The following is a 21,225-nucleotide window of genomic DNA, read 5'->3' on the forward strand; positions in this document are numbered from 1 at the left end:
TATAACACATCACTGGAGTACTTTAAAATCATTTTAAGCATACTGTACTTGAGTAAACCTAATTTTAACCACTTTATATTCCCACTTTGCTACATTTTGGAGGCAAAAAAACCTTTTTAATCCTTAAAACACTGATCAGGCATAACATTGACTACCTGCTTAATATTGTGTTGGTCCCTTTTATACCACTAAAACTCCTCTGACCCAGTGGGGCATGGAAAAGCCAACAGAACGACTTTGAAACCTCTTGAATCCTTATATAAACAAGCCATTAAAATCCTGGATAAGAAGACACAACAGTATCACCGCTGTTGTATATTGGATAAGCATAGGATGTTAAATTTTGAAAACCTGATCGTGTATGCAAATGTACGATTGGTTTTCAAGGTTGTTCATGGCTATGCACCCTCACCTCTCAAGCTTTTTTATTCATTGCACTTCTGGAAGTACTACCAGAACAACAAGGGTTTCTTTTAGGTGGCAGCATCGCATCCCTTTATGTAAAACTGCCTTTGGACAATTGGCTTTTTCCTGCAAAGCAATAACAGAATGGAATAAGCTCCCCACTGAACTAAAGACAATAACTGATTTTAAAGACATTTCTATAGAGTTTTTTTTAAAAAATGGATCCAGAGAAACCAAACCTGTCAGCATTGATAGTCCTTGAAATTACTTTTTAAAAACTGTGTGAATGTGAGATCCTCTTTTTAAAAAAATGTATTGCTTTTCTGCCTTTACTCGCTTTGCTCTGCAACTTAAGAACATGTAAGCAACCTAATAAATATCAGTCTACACTACGCTGCCCATGTAATTAAAAGTAACTACTTCAAGTAAGCGCTAGAGCATTAAAATCCTGTATAACTGTTAAAACATCAGCATTAATATAACATAGTTATTTATTAAACCTCAAAAAGGAACTTCTGCTTCACAAGTACTTCTTCAAGCATGTTCACGATGTAATACTTCTGTGCTTTTACTTCAGTAAAAATGTGAACACAGCATTTTTAGCTATAGTAGAGTATTTTGATTACTCATCAGTAAAATGTGCTTAAAAACTCTGAAGTAAAAGTTGGATTCTTATAAAAGATACAGCAATGTGGACTCAGTATTTTATGGCTGTAGTTGGCTGTGAAAAAGCAATTTTTGACTACTTTATATACAGCTGAGTAGTTTAATCTGTCATTTTTTAAAAATTATAAGTGTGATTATAGATTATATCATGTATGATTATTATCATTTTTATAGGTTTTTAGTGTAACAGTGAATTCGTATTATTTGCCTCTGAAATGCTTAAGAGTAAGTAGAGAGTGATGAAGAAAATAGCATATCTTTTGCTACAGGCACCTTCTAGTGTCACTCCTTCATTCCATTACCCATTGTTATTCATAATTCTCTTACCTTTTCTTGTTTGCAACTGTCTGACACACCCATCGTTTCTAACCTTACCAGACCTACTAACTCCATCACTTTTGTCATTAATTAGCACCTATGTGCAAACTGACCACTATTCTTTTTGTATATACATACTGTCCCCTCCCAACTGTATAAAATGTTTTATTCAGTAAATGTTCTGGGTTGGCTTACCTCCCCAGACTAATGCTCTGTGATAGTAAGCCCACCGTATACCGAATACTAATAAACACCCCACTACAGCAAACTTCACAGCCAGAATTTTGAGTAAATTTCTTCAATGAAAGTATGAAAAATTGGAAATTCTCCTCAAGTACAAGTACCTCTAAGCTGTATTAAAATACAGTCTGTAAAGTACAGTATTACACAAATTACTCAGTAGTATGTAATTAAATGTTTTCATCACGCTTTACTACGCAGAATGATGACTGAATATGATGTTGAGCAACCAAAGCATCCTGGCACCACTACAATTTTGATTGCAGAGAAAGTTTTCCATGTTTTGCAACCAACTTTACAGCCCATATTGTGCCAGCAGATTCATAGGAAGTCTGTATGACCATCACAATACCCAAAGTAAAAACATGTTGACTCTACATGTCATGCAGGGGCAATCTTACACAGACCTCTTCAACATGACTCTCATCTGTCCAGTTTTTGTCTTTTTGGTGAAGTGTGTTGGGCAGTAAAGTACAGAAATTAGTTACATTAGCTCTATTTTTCACAGTAACAGAATGCCACCTTTAATATTCTTATATGTACTAATATTTTATAAAAATGGTATTTTTCATTACTAGGCTGGTGAACTAAAGAGGAACAGGTTAATAGTTTAAATGTAAGAGAGGGAAGGTACCAAGGCAAAAAAGACTTCCGGTAGTAAGGAACTGGGCAGATAGAGCCAGGGACTGGACAGGACTCTGGAAATTTGGAGTTGAGGCTTGGACTTAGCTGGAAACTGAAGTGAGCCAGTGAAATTGGGAACCAAAAGGCAGGAGGTCTGAGAACAGGAGCTGAGTCATCCAAAGGCTGTATGAGCAGAGTTCTAGCAGAGCAGAGATGGAGCAGAGTAAAACATTTGAAGCGAGCTTGACAGCTGTGATGTGGTGCAGCTGCTGAGACTCTGCTCCGGCTTCGAAACACCTGTCTGGCACCCTGCAGTCGAGCACACACACATAGAGGCAGACACACAAATTACAGAGCGAGAAAGTAGCTGCAGGCAAGGAGGGATTGGCGAAAGGAATGGAAAGAATGGCACCGACAGCCGTGGAGACATTATGAAAGATTCAGACCCCTGGACAAACCCATGTTAAAGACCCCAATGCAAATGACATGGCCAGCTATTTTGTGGTTATTTTGTACCTCTTCTGTTTTGCATCTCATTTGGGTAATTTTGTGTCACTTTCAGGTTATTTTACATCTCAATTGAATCATTTACTGTCTCTATTTAAGCAGAAAAATGCTGCAAACACCAAGAGACCCGCATGAAAAGAGCACGGTCGGCCGTTTTGTATTTCTTTTCTGTCAATTAGCACCTCTTTGAGCTTGTTTTTTCAACTCCGTGGTTGACATTTGTTTCTGTTTAGTCATTTAGTATCTCTCACTGTTGATCTGTTGTGTCTTTTTGTGGCCATTTGGAATCTCTTTTTTTTGACATTTTCTTCCACATTTGGATGATTGATTTACTCTTGAACAAAGAAACACTCACTGCACAGATTTTTTGTCCAAGGACTCAGTAATCTGATCATGACAGTAAAATACAACTAAAAGACAACCCTCTTTCTTTACAATTCAGAGAAGAAAATTAGACTTTTTGCTTCACTACTTTTTCTTAACAGCTACAAGTTGCTAACAGAATTTGTAAGAATAAAACAAGCTGCTCTGATAAAAATCCTGCTCACATATTAATAACATCAGGAATCCCCTATGAAAATGACATGGTCAGCCATTCTGTTTTCATAATGTGTCTCTGTTTAGTTAATTTGCATCTCCTTGTGGTTGTTTTGCGTCTTTTTTTTGTAGTTTTATGTCTCTTCAGGGTGGTTTGCATCTCTTTGTGGCTAAATTATGTCTTTGTTTAGTCATTTATTTGTCTTTGTGATTAGTTTTTGTCTGTTTAGTTGTTATTTGTCATTGTGGTTGATTTATTTTGTGTAGCTGTTTATTTTTCTTTGTGGTTGATTTCTCACTCTGTTTAGTCATTTAGTGTCTTTATGTGGCTGTTTTGCATCTCCATCAAACTATTTAGTGACTCTTTGTGGCTGTTTTGAATCTATTTTGGATGTTTTGTGTGTCATTGTGGGCCCTGATTAATCCTTGAACAAGACAACTGTCCCTTCATATAGAGATTTTGTCCAAGGAGTCAGTAATCTGATTGTTAAAGTAAAATCCAACAACTCATAAATGATAACAGCTATTTCAGGAAAATGCTGCATAATAGATCAATAATTAGAACATCTAAACAAAGAAAAGCAACACAAACGATAACATTTTTTGATTCTTTGTGAGCATTTTGTTCCTGATGCATAAGTAACCTTTTGAAAGACTTGAACTCGTCACAGGTATTTCCACCTTCAGTGAGGTATTACAACCTTTACTCATTATAAAAACAAGAAAAAAAAAAAAACTCCACCGCTGTACCTGTGAAGTAGAGGCCCAGGCAAGCAATACTGGCGTGCCAAGCAACTTAATACTCAAGTCTGGGATTCACGGAAACGCCTGCTGTTCAACCTGTCATCATCATTTGGGGGAGTGGGTGGAGGCATCTCCGACGGTACAAAAATTCCTCCCCTTCGGGCGCACTCTCACTTTCAGCAGCTTTACGCACGCACTACGCTCGGAGCTCTGCTTTGATTCTCACTGCGGCTCATTGTGGATGATTAGAAAAAACACAGCAATGTCAGTCATGATAAGAAACGAGGTGTTCTCCTGTTTTGTTTTCTACGGCGTGCTTCTGGTGATTAAAATGTACATTATAGCGATCATAACAGGACAAGTGAGGCTGCGTAAAAAGGTGAGTCGCTTCCAGGAGTTGCAAAGACTGTTTCAAGGCGGAAAATGCAGTTTTAATATGCACTCTGCACCGAGCAAGTTTATTTTCACTGATGCAAAGTTGTGTTTTTTTTCCTTGAAAGGCTTTTGCCAACCCAGAGGACGCACTGAGACACGGAGGTTTACAGTATCATAGAGAGGATCCATTTGTGGAGAGGTGCATGAGGTGAGTGCGCAAAGTTTGCTACAGGGAAGCTGTCATGGCATGCCTTTATTTTGTTTAAAAAATCCTTAAATATAAATCCTCAGCACGGGAAAATGGCTCATGAGTGTTGGACTATTAATTTACTATTTAAAACCTGATGCATCAATATTTAGGCAGCACTTTAGTGGCAACAGTATCATTATTACTGGTAGGTTGTAATATTTTATGTAATGTAGCACAAAGATTTTACAGCTTTCTCTTAAGTTTTAGTGGAATAATAGCAGAAAGTGGCATGCAATTTAAAAAATACTGGAGTAAAAGAATCTCTAATGTGTATTTAAGTAGACTTTGTACTACTGATAGCATCATTAAATCTATATTATTAAGTTTTAATATCAGCGTTATACTAAAAGGTTGATCATACTGAGTGTTCAAGAGATTTATGTGGTTGCTTATGTGCATTAAATGTTCATATGAAAGTGATGAGTCCCAGTTTCTCCAAGTGAAATTTCCCTATTTAGATGGTACTTTTCAGAGAGATAACATGTTTTCCTCCAGTGATTTTCAGCAGTAGTAGGTAACCAGTAGGAGATGTGCCCGACTGCTTTGTTTTAACTTGTTCAAAATGATCCGTGACAGAAGGAGGGAGAGCAGATGTTTTTCTCGTGAAAAGTTTTTCTTCTGTTATATTTGCCCCATAAACTAGTCACAAACTTGAAACTTAAAAATCTGGCTTCGTAATTTGTTTATGTGCTTGTTCTGTCCACAAGTCTCATTGTTTTATTTGGTGTTTCTGCAAAACTTCACAGATTAGCAGGTTTCCTAGAATAACATTGTTAAAAAGTTGCTCCTAGTGGGTGGAGAGGAAGCAGGAAAATAGTGGAGCTGATTGATAGTCTGATCTGGTAGAATGAGACTGTTAAAGGCTGCTGTGTGATTCACATAAGAAGAGCTGGACTGGATTAAAATGTTGCAGCAGAAAGATGACAGAATCCACAGCCTTGCATAAGCATTGTGTACTGTCCAAATCATAAATCCTTTGGAAATTCACACAGGAAATTATAGTCCGCAATTCGAATGAGTCACTGACATGACTGAGACATTTTTTACGCTGTATCATCATTTCACTGCATCACAGTTAGCTGAGTCAACATTACGGGATATTGAGAATAGATGTGTGTATTGGCATTGAGATCTTGATTTTTTTTTTCCTCTCTTCCAGAGCTCATAGGAACGACTTGGAGAACATCCTCCCTTTCCTCTTTGTGGGTGCTATCTACTCCCTGACTGGACCTTCACTGATGGTGGCCCGCCTTCACTTCCTGGTCTTCTTCATGGGCCGTGTGCTGCACAGCGTTGCCTACCTGCTGGCCCTGCGAGCGCCGACCCGCTCTCTGGCCTACACTGTCGCGCAGATACCTTGTGTTTCCATGGCACTGCAGATCCTAACGTCAGTGGCAGTGTACGCCTAAACATCCAGGACGGAGGGACTGAACTAGAGGCTCTGGGTTAAAAGATGGTTCTGATATGTGACCAGTTTCAGAGAGAGCAGGAAGATGATTACTCGAGGGTCCTCCTGGAAAGACAAGAATGTCAGTGCAATATGAGGTGTGATTACACCAGTGCTGGGTTTTGTGAGAATTTGTCAGTATTTTTATTGTAATATTTACAAAGTTGAAATGTGACAATGTCTTAAAAGATATTTGAAGTTGACACCATTGACCGTATTTAAAATGAAGGTTGTTCCTCGTTGAAACCAGGATTTTGTTGGAATTTAAAGCTCACTGATGGACAGCTGTAGACGTTTAGCCACTTTGGAATATTTTTCCACCACTGTACTGTATGTTGATCCCTGAGCCCTTTTGTGTTTACACACATAACACAGACCACCATTCATGTGGTGTTGTATCCTCATCGTGGCTTTTTCTGTTTCCTGTGTGGATTTTCCATCTGTTGTGTTAACATTTGTTTGAGTATGTTCAACAAAACCATAATGGATCGTGGCTTGAGGACTGATGAGGTGGTGGAAAGTTTTACCTGATGCTCCGTGAAACTGTTTCTCAAATTACTCTAAGAGGAAAAAGAAAGGGATCTGTTTGAGATATGAATGTCCTGCAACAACCTGGAGATTAAGATGTACATGTAATATTGTAATGTTATCTGTGAAAGCATATTTTGAGGCTATTTTTTAAAAGTTTTGTAATAATAATTTATTCAGTTTAATGTGCATAGTCATTGTTTTGACTTCCCAGATACATTTTTGTAGGCAATAAAACAATTCACAACCAAGCAGGTCTGATCTGTACTTGACTATGTGAGAATTCATAGATTTAATGGTCATTTAAATCATTGTTGGGTTTGCCTGGTCCTGCAGAGACGCTGTGTTCTGGTGTTAAGGGAACGGGGCCCCACTTTGTGTGTGAGAGTGAGATGATCCAGAAGTCCGCGGCAGAATTCCAGCATTCCTCCACCTCTTATGTAAGACCTGTGGCTGCGCTGTGCACACTATAATACTCTCTGAGGCCCAGAGTGTGCTGGGAAGCCATATAGGCATATTGTAGTCACCAAGTGCTCAGTCATGCAATGAAGCTAAGCACAATTACAGTGTGTGACCAAAACTGAAATGCCTCTAAATCTGTTATTACATTCAGCTCACTTTTCACCCCACTCGATCATCCAGTTTTAAAATGTTATACTCCCAGTAATCCTATTTCCAGTTATTCTCCAACCAGTGATAATGACTAAGCTTGAACCTACAAAGCTGGAATTTTTGGGTGATTATGGTGTGTTTTTTAAACACAAAGGAAATACAACAAACCCTGAGAAGGTGGGAGGATGGGGATATCCGTTGCTCTGAATGAATGAGTATTAACAATACATATAATCTGGCTGAAACATAAAGCTGACATGCCAGAGAGAGGGGTGTGTCTATATCCTGTGTATGCGTCAGCCTTGCGGCCGCCTCAACGTGCCTTTCCCTTCAGGGTGAAAGGAAATAAAGCTCATGACCTCCTTCCTATACTCCTCACTTTTCACACAACAATGATGTTTATTTTTTTTTAACTTTTCCTCGTGCGTTTCATGTTTTTCTGCTAAAACTCTAACAGAGGCTTTGATTTCATTGACGCTGGCAGTTTCTAGAGAGATCAGTTTATGCTGAACTAGATGGTCTATTGTTCAGGAGGTGTAAGTTCATCCCTGGGAGAGACAGTGGGAGGCAGCACTTAATTCAATAAGCAAGAAACTGGATAAAAATCTTTGTTTTGGGGATTTCACCATTGTGTACCTATAGCACACTTAGCCCCACCTTGTGGCCACACACATACAGCACTACTCAGCAGTCGGATGGTTCCATCTTTCACCATCTGAGCGAACAAATTGTGTGGCTGCGTGAGTAATCACATCTGAGCTTCAAATTAACCTCCAACACAGCACAGGTGCCACTTAGTAAGATCTCAGGCTTTCACGTTCTGTTTTTGTATAATTACCGTAAATAACAGTAGATTTACCGATGCAGGCATACTTTGATCTGGTAGGAATTAACTAAAATCACATTTAATCATATCTCATGCAATCTGAAATAATGATAAATAATGAGTACTTTTTGAAGTTTTATACCCTTATTCCAGATCTCTCAGGACTATGCACCGAATGTTATCTTAGTTAAATACCGTCTGTTGATGTGGATTTGCTAACTCATTGAACTGCTTAGACTTTTGTTTGGACATAAACATAAATTTTAACACAGCTAATGTGGTATTTTATGTAAAGTTTGTCTCAGTTTATCTTCTCAGTGTGAACAGCTAGAACTCCGACTTCAAAGTGCAGCTGCTCCTGTCTGAGGGTCCCTGTATATTTTGGCAATTGGATTTTCCGTTCTGAAACGGGTATTGAAAAACAAAAAACGAGTGGTTATTTGATTTTCGTTTTAAAATACAAAAATTTAAATTGAAATACAAGTTGTTTTTCCTTTTCATGATCAAAAAGGGATATGCGAAATTTTAAAAATGGTTTGATTTTCATTTTATATTTAGAATAACAGAAAAATAAAAAGGTCCGTTTTTTTCATTTTCTGAGACCGGAAGTGGTCATCAGCAAGTTTGGAGCCAAACGACAACAAGATTCTCAGAGGGCGGAGCCAGAGAGCAGTGGTTGGTCAGACCATAGATTCATATAGAAGACAGCGCGCTAGTGTATCTAGTCTCTGTATATCTATGGTCGGCACGTCTGGTAGCATCTCTGGCTGCTGTTGAACTTGTTTTTGGAGTAAAACGCGGTAAGAAGATAAATACTTGTAACCAGCAGCGTTGTTTTGTTGTACGTTAAGTCAGCGACTTGTGAAGAGTTGTGTTTTGTCGTGTTTGAGCAGCTGGTCCGGGCGCGTTAGCTAGCTAAGCGGCTAAGTTAGCTAGCGGGCTAATTAACGCAGGTGGCTAACTTAACGCTGAACACCTGTGTTAGTTGCTGCAGCAGCTGTGCGTCATTATTAGAATGACCTTCTCAACCTGTATTTCTCTGCTGTGTATTTTAGCTTTTAAAAAAAGTTATTTTCCTTTAAGGTTAACTGAAACCCATTTAGCTGCACTGAAGTTTAACATTCAGCTGGTTTGAATTAAACCACGCTTAACTTAACATTGCACAACATTACCTCTCTGAATCTCCATAATTTCACTAAATTCCTTCTCTCTTTCACTGCTCAAGTTCAATCCAGTATATAAAGTGACATTAATAGTGAATAAACTAACGAGCCATTGTATTTATTTATTATTGCATGTATTTGTAGTAAAACATGAGTTGAAATATCCTACTTTTGGATCTAGAACTGCACAAGCTGTTCATTTTCAGTCACCTGATGAGTTAAACTCCCCTTTTTATGTGAGGTTGAAGCAGAAAGTCTGAGTTAACAAAGAAAGTTCTTTATAATTTGCTATATCTGTTATCTCTGACTGAGGCTTTAGTTTTTGTTGAGCTGATTTACACGTAGAAACTTTGTTCAGGAAGATTTCTCAGTATCTCAGAGGACAGGCTGCTTTTTACACAACCTTGTAAGAGAATGTCTGTCAATGCTTTCAGCAGAATTTAGAAACACAACACTTCCTAAACAGATATTTTGAGGCTGTGAGGTTGAACGTTTGAGAGTATATCAGTGTGTTTCTTTGTGGTCTTTCTGTTTCTAGGTGGAAGCTGAATTAGTGAGGATGACTCCTGCTCCTGTCATCTCTAAGCTCCTCACACATCTTTACCTGCACATGAGGAAAATCACTCCTGTAGAATGCAGGTATGTTTGTCATTATTATAAAAAAAATGTTGCCTGGTGACCTGTCAGAAACCCCTTATACAGAGTCAGCCAAAATAATGTTTACACACATCAGGAAAAGAAAAACGTGCATAAGTATTTCAATACCAAATTTATTCAGACATCATGAGATTAATAAAAGTTATCTTTGGCCTCTACAATTACAAGAGGTGCTCAAAGTGGTGGCCACTGACTTCCAGACATTTCTGTTGTGTTGTAGACGTCACTTGTTGATGCTCCATTCATGAGGGTAGCGCCATCTGTTGGGAAAACATCGTACAACAAGACACAGAGTTATCGTGATTTGATCAAACTTAGAAAGAGGAATCTATATGTGTAGAAGTACTTATACAAATGAAATATCTATACTAAATTTTCTTTTCCTGATGTGTGTATACATTATTTTGGCTGACTCTGACTCTGTGAACTTAATGAGAACAAAACTGTCATTTAATTGTTGGTCTGAAAGCTTCTTTAGTGAAAACCGGCTGGTGTTCTGTTTTGAAACAAACTGCTGTTGAGGTCTGTGTTTTTAGGTTTAACCCCACAGTTTCTGAATGAACTGAGTTTTTTTTTCCTGATCAATGTGGACGTTATAATTGATGGTAACATTTACTGATCATATAATCAACATGACAATATAACAGTAGAACATTCTGACTGCCTGACTAATGCTGCGTTGGTCCCTTTATGCTGCTAAAACTCCTCTGACCCAGTGGTTCATCAGAACCTCTGGGGATGTCCTGTGGATCCTGTGGATCCTGTGGGTTGCAGGGTGGGTCCTACCTAGACCAGGCTGATCCTGGACCATCCCACAGATGCTCAATGAGATCTGGATGTGGGGAGTGTGGAACCCAGGTGAACAGCTTAGCTCTGTCGTGTTCCTCGGACCACTCCTGAGCAGTTTTAATTTGTCCTGCTGAGGGTGGCAGCTGGCATCAAGGACTGCTGTTGCCATGGAGACTAGGGGGTTGTTTGTCCTGCAGTGTTTAGTTGGTGGTACATGTCAAACATCCACATGAACGTCAAGGTTTCCCAGCAGAACGTTGCATTAGAACAAGATGATGGATGTTGTTCTCTTCAGTTGTCAGTGGTCAGAATGTTGTGGCTGATTGGTGGATCTGTCTGCCTTTACTCTGACATCCAGAGTTATACAAAAGTGTAGTATGTGTGCAGTGCAGAAGACATTTACTGTATTGTATGCAGTTTTAGTGGTCCCATCAGAGAAAATCATATCCATATACAATTTTTATTAATTCCAGGGCTGGTTCAGTAAAGATTATAATAATAACATCAGATAATTCTTTGTCGCAGTTGAAATTTTGCAGACTGAGAGATGGTTGAGAAGGTTTGCTGTTATTGTTTTAGCAGAATATGTTATAATAGAAGATCTTTATTGTCATTGTACATGAAATTATCTGCAAACCAGCAAAGTGCATCAGTCTGAGGTATCTAAAAATAAATAAGTAAAGAAAAATGCTTCTAAAGCCAATAATAAACAGAATATTTTGAGGGAATATTCTAAAAAGGACAGAAAAGCTCCATTCTCACTCCTCTCAGGATAAACTGTCATTAAAATTGACTTTAAATTTAGCTTCAACACGAGATAAAAACATTTACTTTCATTACTGATGTCAAGTTTTAATAAAGTTCATGCTACTTTTATAAAATGATGAAAGTGAATAAATTGTATTTCTGTGTTTGATTTCTGTCTTTTCTCCTGTCATCCAGATGTTCAGAGGGAGATGATGCCACATCTGGTCCAGCTGATGGAAGGTCTTGAAGTTCTCTGACTGGCCTCGACTGAAGATGGTCGTCTCACTGGATTTAAGGTTCAGATGCTCAGTAACAAACTCCACCAATGAGCCAACAGGGAAGCTTTAGGTTTATTAAATGTTGCTATGAAGGTTTCGCTGTTTTTCTTTGTGAATGCAATGTGCTCCAACTGAAACTTGAATTAGAACTTAGAAGTAAATCCTTCCATCTGAAAGGATCTAGTTGCATTAATAACCTCATAACATTCTAATTTTTATTCCAGTCTTGGCTGGAAATAGAATCTCTGTATTGATTCAGGTAAAAACTGAACTTCACAGCATGTTGGAGCAAAACAACCAGATGAAAACTGTGATGGTGTTGGATTGTCAGACCGTAATATTGCAGCTCAAAGCAGCTTTTCTATCTCAGTTCATTCTGACATTCAGCTATGAATCAACACAGCAGATGGTGATCCATGCTGTGGAAGTCTCACATCTCCTGATTTAATGGAGCTGCTTTACACTTTTTACACTGTTTATTCACCAACACTTTATTTAATAAAAGTCCCATCTAGTTTTTATGAGGAATGTGATGTTTTAATTTCTCTGTGAATAACTGCAGTCTAATGCAACAGCTGGAGTTGTAACATCTGTCCTGATATTGATCATGAAGTATTGATCAGAATACTTATGGTCAGCAGTCATCCCTGAAGTTTTACATTAAAATCTTTACTTGTGTTGTGAACTTTGGTAAGAAGCAGAAACATTAGCGTTGCCATGGATACATGAGTGTTAAATTCTGTCCATGTTTCCATTTTGGGAAATTCAGCCAGCAGATGAGTTTTTTTTTTTGTTTTTTTTTTACTGCCAGCTTCCATTCAGTCTGAGATATTAAGAATAAATAAATGTGCATAATGTGGAAATGAACAGATTTTATTTTTATTTATTCCTACAGCTGCAGGTAAAGTTCCAGAATGTGGAGGAATTTAGTCTCACAATCACAGACAATCAATATTATCTGAAAGTCGGGTTATTGTTGTTTATCAGCACAATACAAAAAGATTCATGTTAGACATATTCCAGTTAAGACTCTAGAATATCAGGAATTATGTAAATTTACCTCAGTAATATGAATGTTAAGGTTAAGATTGTGCAGTGATATTTATTATGCAAGTTTAGCTGATTAAAGTGTATGACTCTGCACTACAATATTATTTATTATTTAAATTTACATCATTATTATTATATTTAAGGTCAGACCCTACAGTATTGAGATTAAGAAAAAAAGAAGAAAAAAAGAGAGATTAAGAAATCAAACATTCTATAAAATGTAAATACACTGAACTCATTTGGATATATTTAAGTGAGACTCTACAATATTATTTATGACACAACTCTATCTAAATCAACATTTTAATCATTTTTACTTCAAACATTTACTGGACTGATTTAAATATTAAAATCACTCCTTTCTAATCCTCTGCTGTATGTTCAAACCTGAGGCCTGAAATAGAAACACACAAGTATCTGTTTGAAGGAACTTCTGCAGAGTCCTGGTTCCACAACATGATGATAGAATTATAGACAAACTTTAACAAAAGCTGCCTGAGAGTTTACAGGTTTTTATGTTAGATTTCTTCAGTAATTTAATGAGCGTTATCAGCAATCATCAAGTGTTCATTTGATGAACTTCATTTCCTAAAACATCCAGAATTGGAGCTCATATCTTTGGCAGCTGTAAAGTTTCTGCTCCTTCAAAGTTCACAACACAATGAATTAATTCCTAAAACACTCTCAGTGCTGGAGAGCGTTTGATGCTGAAGCAGTGATCAGTTTTTCTGTTTCTTCTCTGGAGATGCACAATGAGGGACGTCTGCAGAGACTGAGAAAGAGTCTCACCACATCCTGACATGAGGAAAAAGACTTTATTGAAGACTACAATGAGAAAAACTATCAGACAGCAGACGGCTGCATTCAAGGTGAGCTCTGAACATTTGATCTGGAACAGGAATTCAATAACGGCAGCATGAGCTTCATTTCAGTCTGTAGCTGCTGAATTCATGGATGAATCATCTGGCATTAGAGAGGAAGACCATCAAACATCCACGTCAGCTGATGGAGGTCCAAGAGTCTCACCGAACAAACAACCTACAGAGTGAAGACCTGGAATCTGATTGTACGGCCTCCTATTCATTGAACAAATGCCTCTAAGTTGATTTGTTTTCTAAAATAAATCTAGTTTGAGTCCTAATCTATGCCTGTGTGTTTGCTTCTTTACACCGCTGTTAACAGTTTAGGCTGTTAGATTGTTCCAGATAAGACAAGTACAAGATACTTCAGAGCCGTTCTACCACGAGCCTGACAGGAAGAACTCCAACAGCTACTGAATGTTCCTGTGGTCCCCTCAAGGCTACAGGAGGAGCCCTACCATTAAATGTCAAAACAATCCATGTGACTCTGAAAACTCAACAGCTTTACAAACTCTAAGATTAAACTCTCCACAAGGATCCAAAATAAGTTGGACTTCTACATGAGAGCTTTAATTATTCTTCATCTACTTCCTGAAAAGTTTGGTCAATAAAAAAAGACAAAAACTAATATTTTCAGCTGAACTAAAGACAGACTTTGTGATTTTTCTGCTCACATGTGTTGTTGTAAACTTACTCTTTCAAATAAATAGCCGTCTAACCCCCTGGAAACCAACGTTTGTCCTGTTTTTGTGTTGCTCCTCGGCGACCCTAGACAGCCGGGTTGTAATGTTTTTTGAGCAACATACCATACTATGACGTTTTTACAATGATGGTTCTACTATGAAACCAGTTTGACATGTTCAGGCGTTCTTTGTGTGAAAACTCAGAGATTTCAGGTATCAGAAGGTGGTTTTCAACTTTCTTTGTTAACTTTCTGCTTCAACTTTAAACAAAATTTCCTTGACTAACCCCGCCCTCTGGACTTCCAGGAAGCTGTGTTCCTATTGGCTGTCCAGGTGGCTGCTTGGTGTTATCAGGAACACCTGAGCAGCTCAGTGTCTTCCTGCTTTATTTAGCTGCAGACAAACATTTCCTCTGTTTCTCTTCACCACTGAACTGGGTTTGGCTCCATTGCTTTAGTTTGTTCTTTAGGCGTTGGCTTGCAGCTTCCAGCAGTAAAATCGTCTTTAATGTGTTTCTTGGTATGTTTTAGGGCTTTGTACTGGATAGTTGTCTTGGTAAATGTGGTTCTTTAGCCACAGTTAGCACATGGTGCTAATGTGTGCAGTGATTAGTGGATTTGGGGCAGCTGAGTTGTGTCTTTATCTTGGCTGTAGTGAGTCTTCAGAGGTTTTTGGTCAGACACATTCTGTATTCTTGTTTGAGAACCAACGTTGGTTGTCCAGAAGGTAAGAGTTCCTGTCCTGATTCTCTGTTCTCAGAGGTTCTCTGGTAGGCTGCAGGAGACTTTAGCGTTTGGGTTGTGCTAGTTTGGTTTTTGTACGGTTTCATTTGGACGACTATCTTGAGGCCCCTCCATGTGGTTTAGTGAGGTTTTCTGGAACAGTTCTACAAAGCAACCTGCAGCAGAAGAGACTTTGAGAGTTTTTAGGAAGTTCTGGAGACCAGACTTTAGAGCAGCAGAAACATTTGTCAGCAGTTTGAGCAGGAGAAGGTGAGCTTCAGAGTAGAAATGAGACGGAAACTTCTTGACCCATGTGGTGAGGTCCTGTACCAAGAGTTTGAGCAGGTTGTGAAGAGTCTGTAGTTCTTTGGTGTGAAAGCACAAGAAGAGTCGACTCATTAAAGGAGAAAACAGGAGATATTGTTGCTTCTTCTGTCGCTCTGCAGTTTCTACTTTCCTTAAACTGAATATCAAGTTTATATTTTAAATGATTTAACATGTGAGCCCAAGAAGACTTCAATAAACTCCATCCCCTGGACACAACAGATTTTATAACCATGTTAAATCTTTTTTTTAATATGTTTTTGAGTTTTAATCAGAATTTTAGCAGTTTTTTCTCTTTGCTTGTTTAGTTTTGTCATCTGTGTGAAAGGTGCTAAACAAATAAAGTTGAATTGATAAACTGAATAATTGACTAACTCATGATTGTGACAACAGAAATATTTCCATTGTGATTTAAGGGTTTGTTTCATTTTTAAGTTTGGGGTTAAAATCTTGACCGAAAGATTAAAGAAATAAACTACATTTTAAAAAAGCAATTAAAGGAAAAACATTTAATACAATAAAAGTTTTTAAAAGAAAATTAAACATTAAATACAATTAGATGATATTAAATAGACAAAATATTTAATTAGATAATTAAACAGAAGATACAAAACATGTAATTATGAAATTAAACAAAATGTTTTAAAAATATTAAACATTAAAGATGAAATATTTTAGATAAACATTTAAAAAATACAATTAAACAAGAATAATAAACATTTAATTAGATTTTTAAACCTTTAAATAGACAAAACATTGAATTAAAAAATTAAATGTTTAATTACAAAATTAAATCTTAACGACAATAAAACTTTAAATATGAATTCAACAGAAAATACAATGAAGCATTTAACAAGAAATTAAACATTAAAAGGTGGTAAAACATTAAAAAAGAAAAACCTTAAAGATTTAATCGAAAAATTAAACATTGGGAAAGAAAAGGAAATTTTTCAAATAAGCCGATAAAACATTTGAAAAGACAACAATTAAACATTAAAAAGACAAAACATTTTGAAATCAAATCAGACATTAGAAAAGAATAAAAGGTGAGAAAAGAGCAAAACTAAACATTTAAGAAGAATCAAACTAAAGAAAAAACATTTGAAAAGACACCAGTTAGACTTTAGAAGATCAAATTAAACAGAAGAGACAATAAAACGATGAAAAAGAGCAAAAACAGATAAAGATCTTACAGCGTTTTCTAGTCTGAAGTGAAAACATCAAGTTGTTTCTTCAAACATTTCCTCTTTCTATGTTCTTGGTTTGATTGTGGACAGATTTACTAAGAACTCATTTCAGAAAACTGCTTTCCAGATAAAGTCTACTAGTAGTTGAAGGCATGGATAAACCTAATGTTACCTTCTAATCTCCACAAACTTTACTGTTCAGTGAAGAGAATTAAAGTTTGTTGAGGATTTCTAAAAAACCCACAGGTGAAGGTCTGAGAAGAACTCAGATGGATGTTCTAAATGTGAAATCAAGACTCATGGTCACAAGTTTTAAGGCTTCTGTTAACCAGAAAGTTCAAACTAACAGAGAAGTACTGAGAAACTTTTAAAATTTCAGTCCTCAGACTGTCTGAAGGTTCAAACTAACAGAGAAGTACTGAGAAACTTTTAAAACTTCAGTCCTCAGACTGTCTGAAGGTTCAAACTAACAGAGAAGTACTGAGAAACTTTTAAAATTTCAGTCCTCAGACTGTCTGAAGGTTCAAACTAACAGAGAAGTACTGAGAAACTTTTAAAACTTCAGTCCTCAGACTGTCTAAAGGTTCAAACTAACAGAGAAGTACTCAAGGAACTTAGAGTTTTCAGTCCTCAGGACTGTCTGAAGGTTCAAACTAACAGAGAAGTACTCAGGAACTTAGAAGATATCAGTCCTTGGACTGTCTGAAAGTTCAATCTAACAGAGAACTACTGTGGGACTTAGAAAATTTCAGCCCTCAAACTGTGTGAAAGCTCAGGTCCTGAGGACTCGGGAGGTGTGGAGGCTTGGAAAGTCTTGGAACTGAGGGTTCAACCCTCCAGCACAAAGGCTGAAGTCCAACCCCCTGAGAAAAACGGTCGAGTCGCAACTCACGTAAAAAAAAAAACTTGAAAATGACAAAAAATAGATGATAAATGCGCAAAAAAAAGAAGAATTAGTATCTGAGCGAGTAGCTCAGGGGATAAGAAGACAGACTACCAAGTGGAAGGTCGCAGGTTCAAGACCCACCACCGGCACTTTTCTTTGTTTGTCTTTGTCAGAATTTTGATAAAAGTTAAGAAGGGTCTGGTCTTGAACCAGCGACCTGCAGCTCCATAGGCAAATCCTTAACTCACTGAGCTACAGATCAGATGAAAAGAAATAATTTCGTCGTCCCTTTGGCATCGTAGTTCCTGAAGTCACCACATGGGTGGAGCCAAGGCGGAGTCTGGGTGGAGTCAGGGCGGAGAGTAGGCGGGGAGGTGGGTGGCGGCCTCCCCCCTCTACTCCCCCACCTCCCCTCACCTCCCACCACACCTTCCCCCACCCCACGATTTCTTCGAGTCTCCACGAGTTCTTCGAGTCTCCACAGGTTTTCCCGAGTTTCTGGAGTTTCCACGAGGTCGGAGGTAGAACAAGTTGACATGAAGAGGTGTTCAAGTCGGCCAGGATGGACTGACTTTTTACAGCGACTAGAAGGAAGACAACTAGAAGAGCAGGTCTTTAACCACCATCCATAAAATCCATGGAGTCGCTCCAGAGAAATGAAGGGAGAGAAACTTTTATCAACCTCCATCCAGATGTTCAACTTGATATCTTTACTTGGACATTTTTAGCACCACAAACCTTTAGAATCACACTTTATTATCATTTATTAGGACTTTAATGGAATCCAACAGCAGATTTAGTTTTTGTTGACAAACTTTATTCTTGTCATCGTGGGACTGCAGTATTTAAAACTGTTCCTTCTACTTGACCTCATGTTTATTAGTTTTAGTGGAGAAAGTTATTTTAATTGTCCATTAGTCTCTTAAAAACCAAATAATAAATTGGATTAGTCAAGAGGTTTAAATTTCTTACTTTCACATATTTTAAATATGAAAAAAAATATGAAAATAAAGCGTCTTGAGACAATTTGACCTGTAATTGGTGTTATATAAATAAAATGGAATTAAAATCGTATGTATCTTGTAATGTTGGAGTAATTCAGCCATATATTTTGGAAAACAAATTTTCTTTGTCCATTAATCTGTTGAATGTTTTCTCCAGTAATTCATTTCTTGTTTTGGTTTATAAAATGTTAAACCCAAATATATTCAGTTTACTGTCATAAAAACCAAAAGGATTTACATTCATGATGTAGGAATCAGGCAGATTTTCACTTTTTATCTTAGTTTAGTCAGAAAGATAGTTGATAATGTGTGAATTGTTGCACCTTGTGAGCCGTAAAAGGTTTTAATCTTTGGGGCCGAGTGTCAGAAAACATTTAGAAACCAACAGCAACAAAACACTCAACAAAGATTTGAACATCATTAAAGGGAAATCCAACTTTTGCATGACAATGTCTAATTAAAGGACATTTATTTCCAACGTAAATTCGTGATATTCATCCTCTGGAGCTTTCTCTTCACATCGTCTTCCACCTGGACTGGTTTGGTCGGGAGCATGTGCAACAAACATTTGAAAAACTGCACTTTAACATCAATGAATGACACTGAAGTTTAATCTCTACAGAAATGAGACTGAGTCTGGATGTGCTGCTCTGTCATTAACTCCTAAGTTTAGGGAAAGTTCAAACAAAAGAGGACAGTTCAGATAAGACTTGAGAATGAGCTTATTCTAAAAACATCTCAGACTTTCTGAGCTTCAGCACCTCTAGCAAGATATTTTAACAACAAGCAACTCAAGAGATCCAGAAGTTGGAGAGAGTTAGCTTTAGCTGAGCCAAAGAACATGTGGGACGCTAACCTAGCAAACATTTCAGACTTTTCTCTGTGAATTCTGAGAAATAATTTCCTATTTAATGACAGCTACACATTTAACTCAGTCTCATTAAAACAGACTCTAATTCAGAGTCATCCATCCATATTAAAGTGCAGTTACCCAGAATGTTTGTTGCATGAGCTCCAACAAAACCTGTCCAGGTAGAAGGACCACTTTGACAAACAGGAAGTGGAAGATTCCAAGCAGATTTATAGAAGGGGAACCAGACTGTACTAAGTGTGGTCGAGTATAGAGGGGTGTTTTGTGGGTTTTTAAGGCTGATAGTGATTATTAGTGAGACATTTGGAGGAGATATTCATTTGCAGTAAATTGAAGTATTTAGAATAGAATAGAATAGAATAGAATAGAATAGAATAGAATAGCTTTACTGTCATCATACATGGCATGAGGAAAATATAAATAGCTTCCACTGGACGGTGCACAACAACAAGCAGTAAGTAATAAAATATCAACATTCAATAATAAAATCGAATGTACATATATAACAAAACAACATTGAAAAGGACACCATGTGCAAAGGAGGCCAGATATGTGCAATGTGGGAGCTAGATGAAATAGAACAAGAACCAGTAGAATATGATAAATATGTTACGAAATTGCATGAAAGCACCAAAGAGTGACATTGTGCATTCAGATAGACAGGTGTTTGGATTTAAAATCTTGGAGTTAAACTTAGAAGAACACAAACTCTAAAACTTTGTTGATACGTTTTTGTTTTGTTTACAGATATTAAGTTAAAGGAGTTTTATTCGTGACATATAACCAATCAAATCACTCCAGAAGACAGAGTGACCACAGGTAGATAAAGGTTCAGAGCCAAAGTAGCGCCATTTTTAAATGTATTTATTACCATAAATCAGTAAAAAATAAAATACCGATAATCAGTAAATCAGTCAGCCCACAATTACTGCAATTCTACAATGTATGTCTCTTTCCTTTGACTTGTTATTTGTACAATATATGATGTATATGATGGTGTTTTTTCATACCAAAGGCTATACTATGATGTTTTCTAAGAGACATACGATGCTACTCTGTTTGTTCTGGCCCTGGGCCGCTGCACTCCTCCTCTGTTGTTTTCTGGATTGTACTCAGCTGCATGCCTTCGTCTACCCGGCCTCCGTTGACTCGTCCCACCTGCCGTCTCTGGAGCTGAAGCTGGATTGGAACAGACCAAAGTACAGTCCAATCACGATGCCAGCTGCCTCTCAAAAGGCTCCTTCATCTGGCAGGTGGCGGCACTTCTTCTGAGGGGAAGCTGAGCTGGCATGGCAGAACTTTGGAGATGTGTTCCAGTGGCTGGTGGATGTGTGGGGAGATAGAGAGGGACCTTTGAATTGTTCAGAAAGGAAAACAGGAAACCCATTGGTAGTTTTAGTTTAGGCTGCTACTGCGGTGTGTTTTTGGGTTTTAAGAGGTGAACAGAAAGAGTTTTTTTTTGTATCGATTATCTTTTACTTTGTTCCTGGTTGGAATGCCCATCAATGTCAACGTGAAGTTCACTTTTAGTTCTGTTTATTTATTTTTATTTTACTAACACCCATTTCCTTTTAACCCCCTCACATGTTGTGTTGTTGTAAACTTACTCTTTCAAATAAATACTCGTCTAACCCTCTGGAAACCAGCATTTGGACTGTTTTTGTGTTGCTCCTCACCGACTTCAGACAGCCGGGACAAAACAACGTTTGTTGGACCAAAGTCTTTTCTAAGACGTTTTTAGAGCGACATGCTAAACTATGACGTTTTTAGAGTGACATGCTATACTATGACATTTTTGGAGCGACATGCTAAACTATGACGTTTTTAGAGTGACATGCTATACTATGACATTTTTGGAGCGACATGCTAAACTAAGACGTTTTTAGAGCGACATGCTAAACTATGACGTTTTTAGAGTGACATGC

At 37.6% G+C, this 21,225-nt stretch overlaps 1 protein-coding gene and 1 long non-coding RNA gene across 4 annotated transcripts; both read left to right on the forward strand.

Annotated features, from left to right (window-relative positions):
* The first annotated feature begins 4,201 nt into the window (after positions 1–4,201).
* ptges (prostaglandin E synthase) lies at positions 4,202–6,892 on the forward strand. The gene is made up of 3 exons (XM_023263453.3): positions 4,202–4,420; positions 4,542–4,624; positions 5,826–6,892. The coding sequence occupies exons 1-3, from the start codon at positions 4,283–4,285 to the stop codon at positions 6,073–6,075; spliced, it is 471 nt and encodes a 156-aa protein (XP_023119221.1). The 5' UTR covers positions 4,202–4,282; the 3' UTR covers positions 6,076–6,892.
* Positions 6,893–8,774: 1,882 nt separating this feature from the next.
* Positions 8,775–14,061, forward strand: LOC129350919 (uncharacterized). Of its 3 annotated transcripts, none has more exons than XR_008604507.1 (4): positions 8,775–8,879; positions 9,781–9,881; positions 11,631–13,632; positions 13,696–14,061. It is a non-coding gene; the product is annotated as an uncharacterized LOC129350919 (long non-coding RNA). The 3 variants fall into 3 exon arrangements; XR_008604509.1 differs by having other exon boundaries at positions 13,703–14,061; XR_008604508.1 differs by having other exon boundaries at positions 13,737–13,859.
* The last annotated feature ends 7,164 nt before the right edge of the window (positions 14,062–21,225 follow it).

The sequence above is a fragment of the Amphiprion ocellaris genome, chromosome 17 (genome assembly GCF_022539595.1).
Source record: "Amphiprion ocellaris isolate individual 3 ecotype Okinawa chromosome 17, ASM2253959v1, whole genome shotgun sequence".
Taxonomy (NCBI): domain Eukaryota; kingdom Metazoa; phylum Chordata; class Actinopteri; family Pomacentridae; genus Amphiprion; species Amphiprion ocellaris.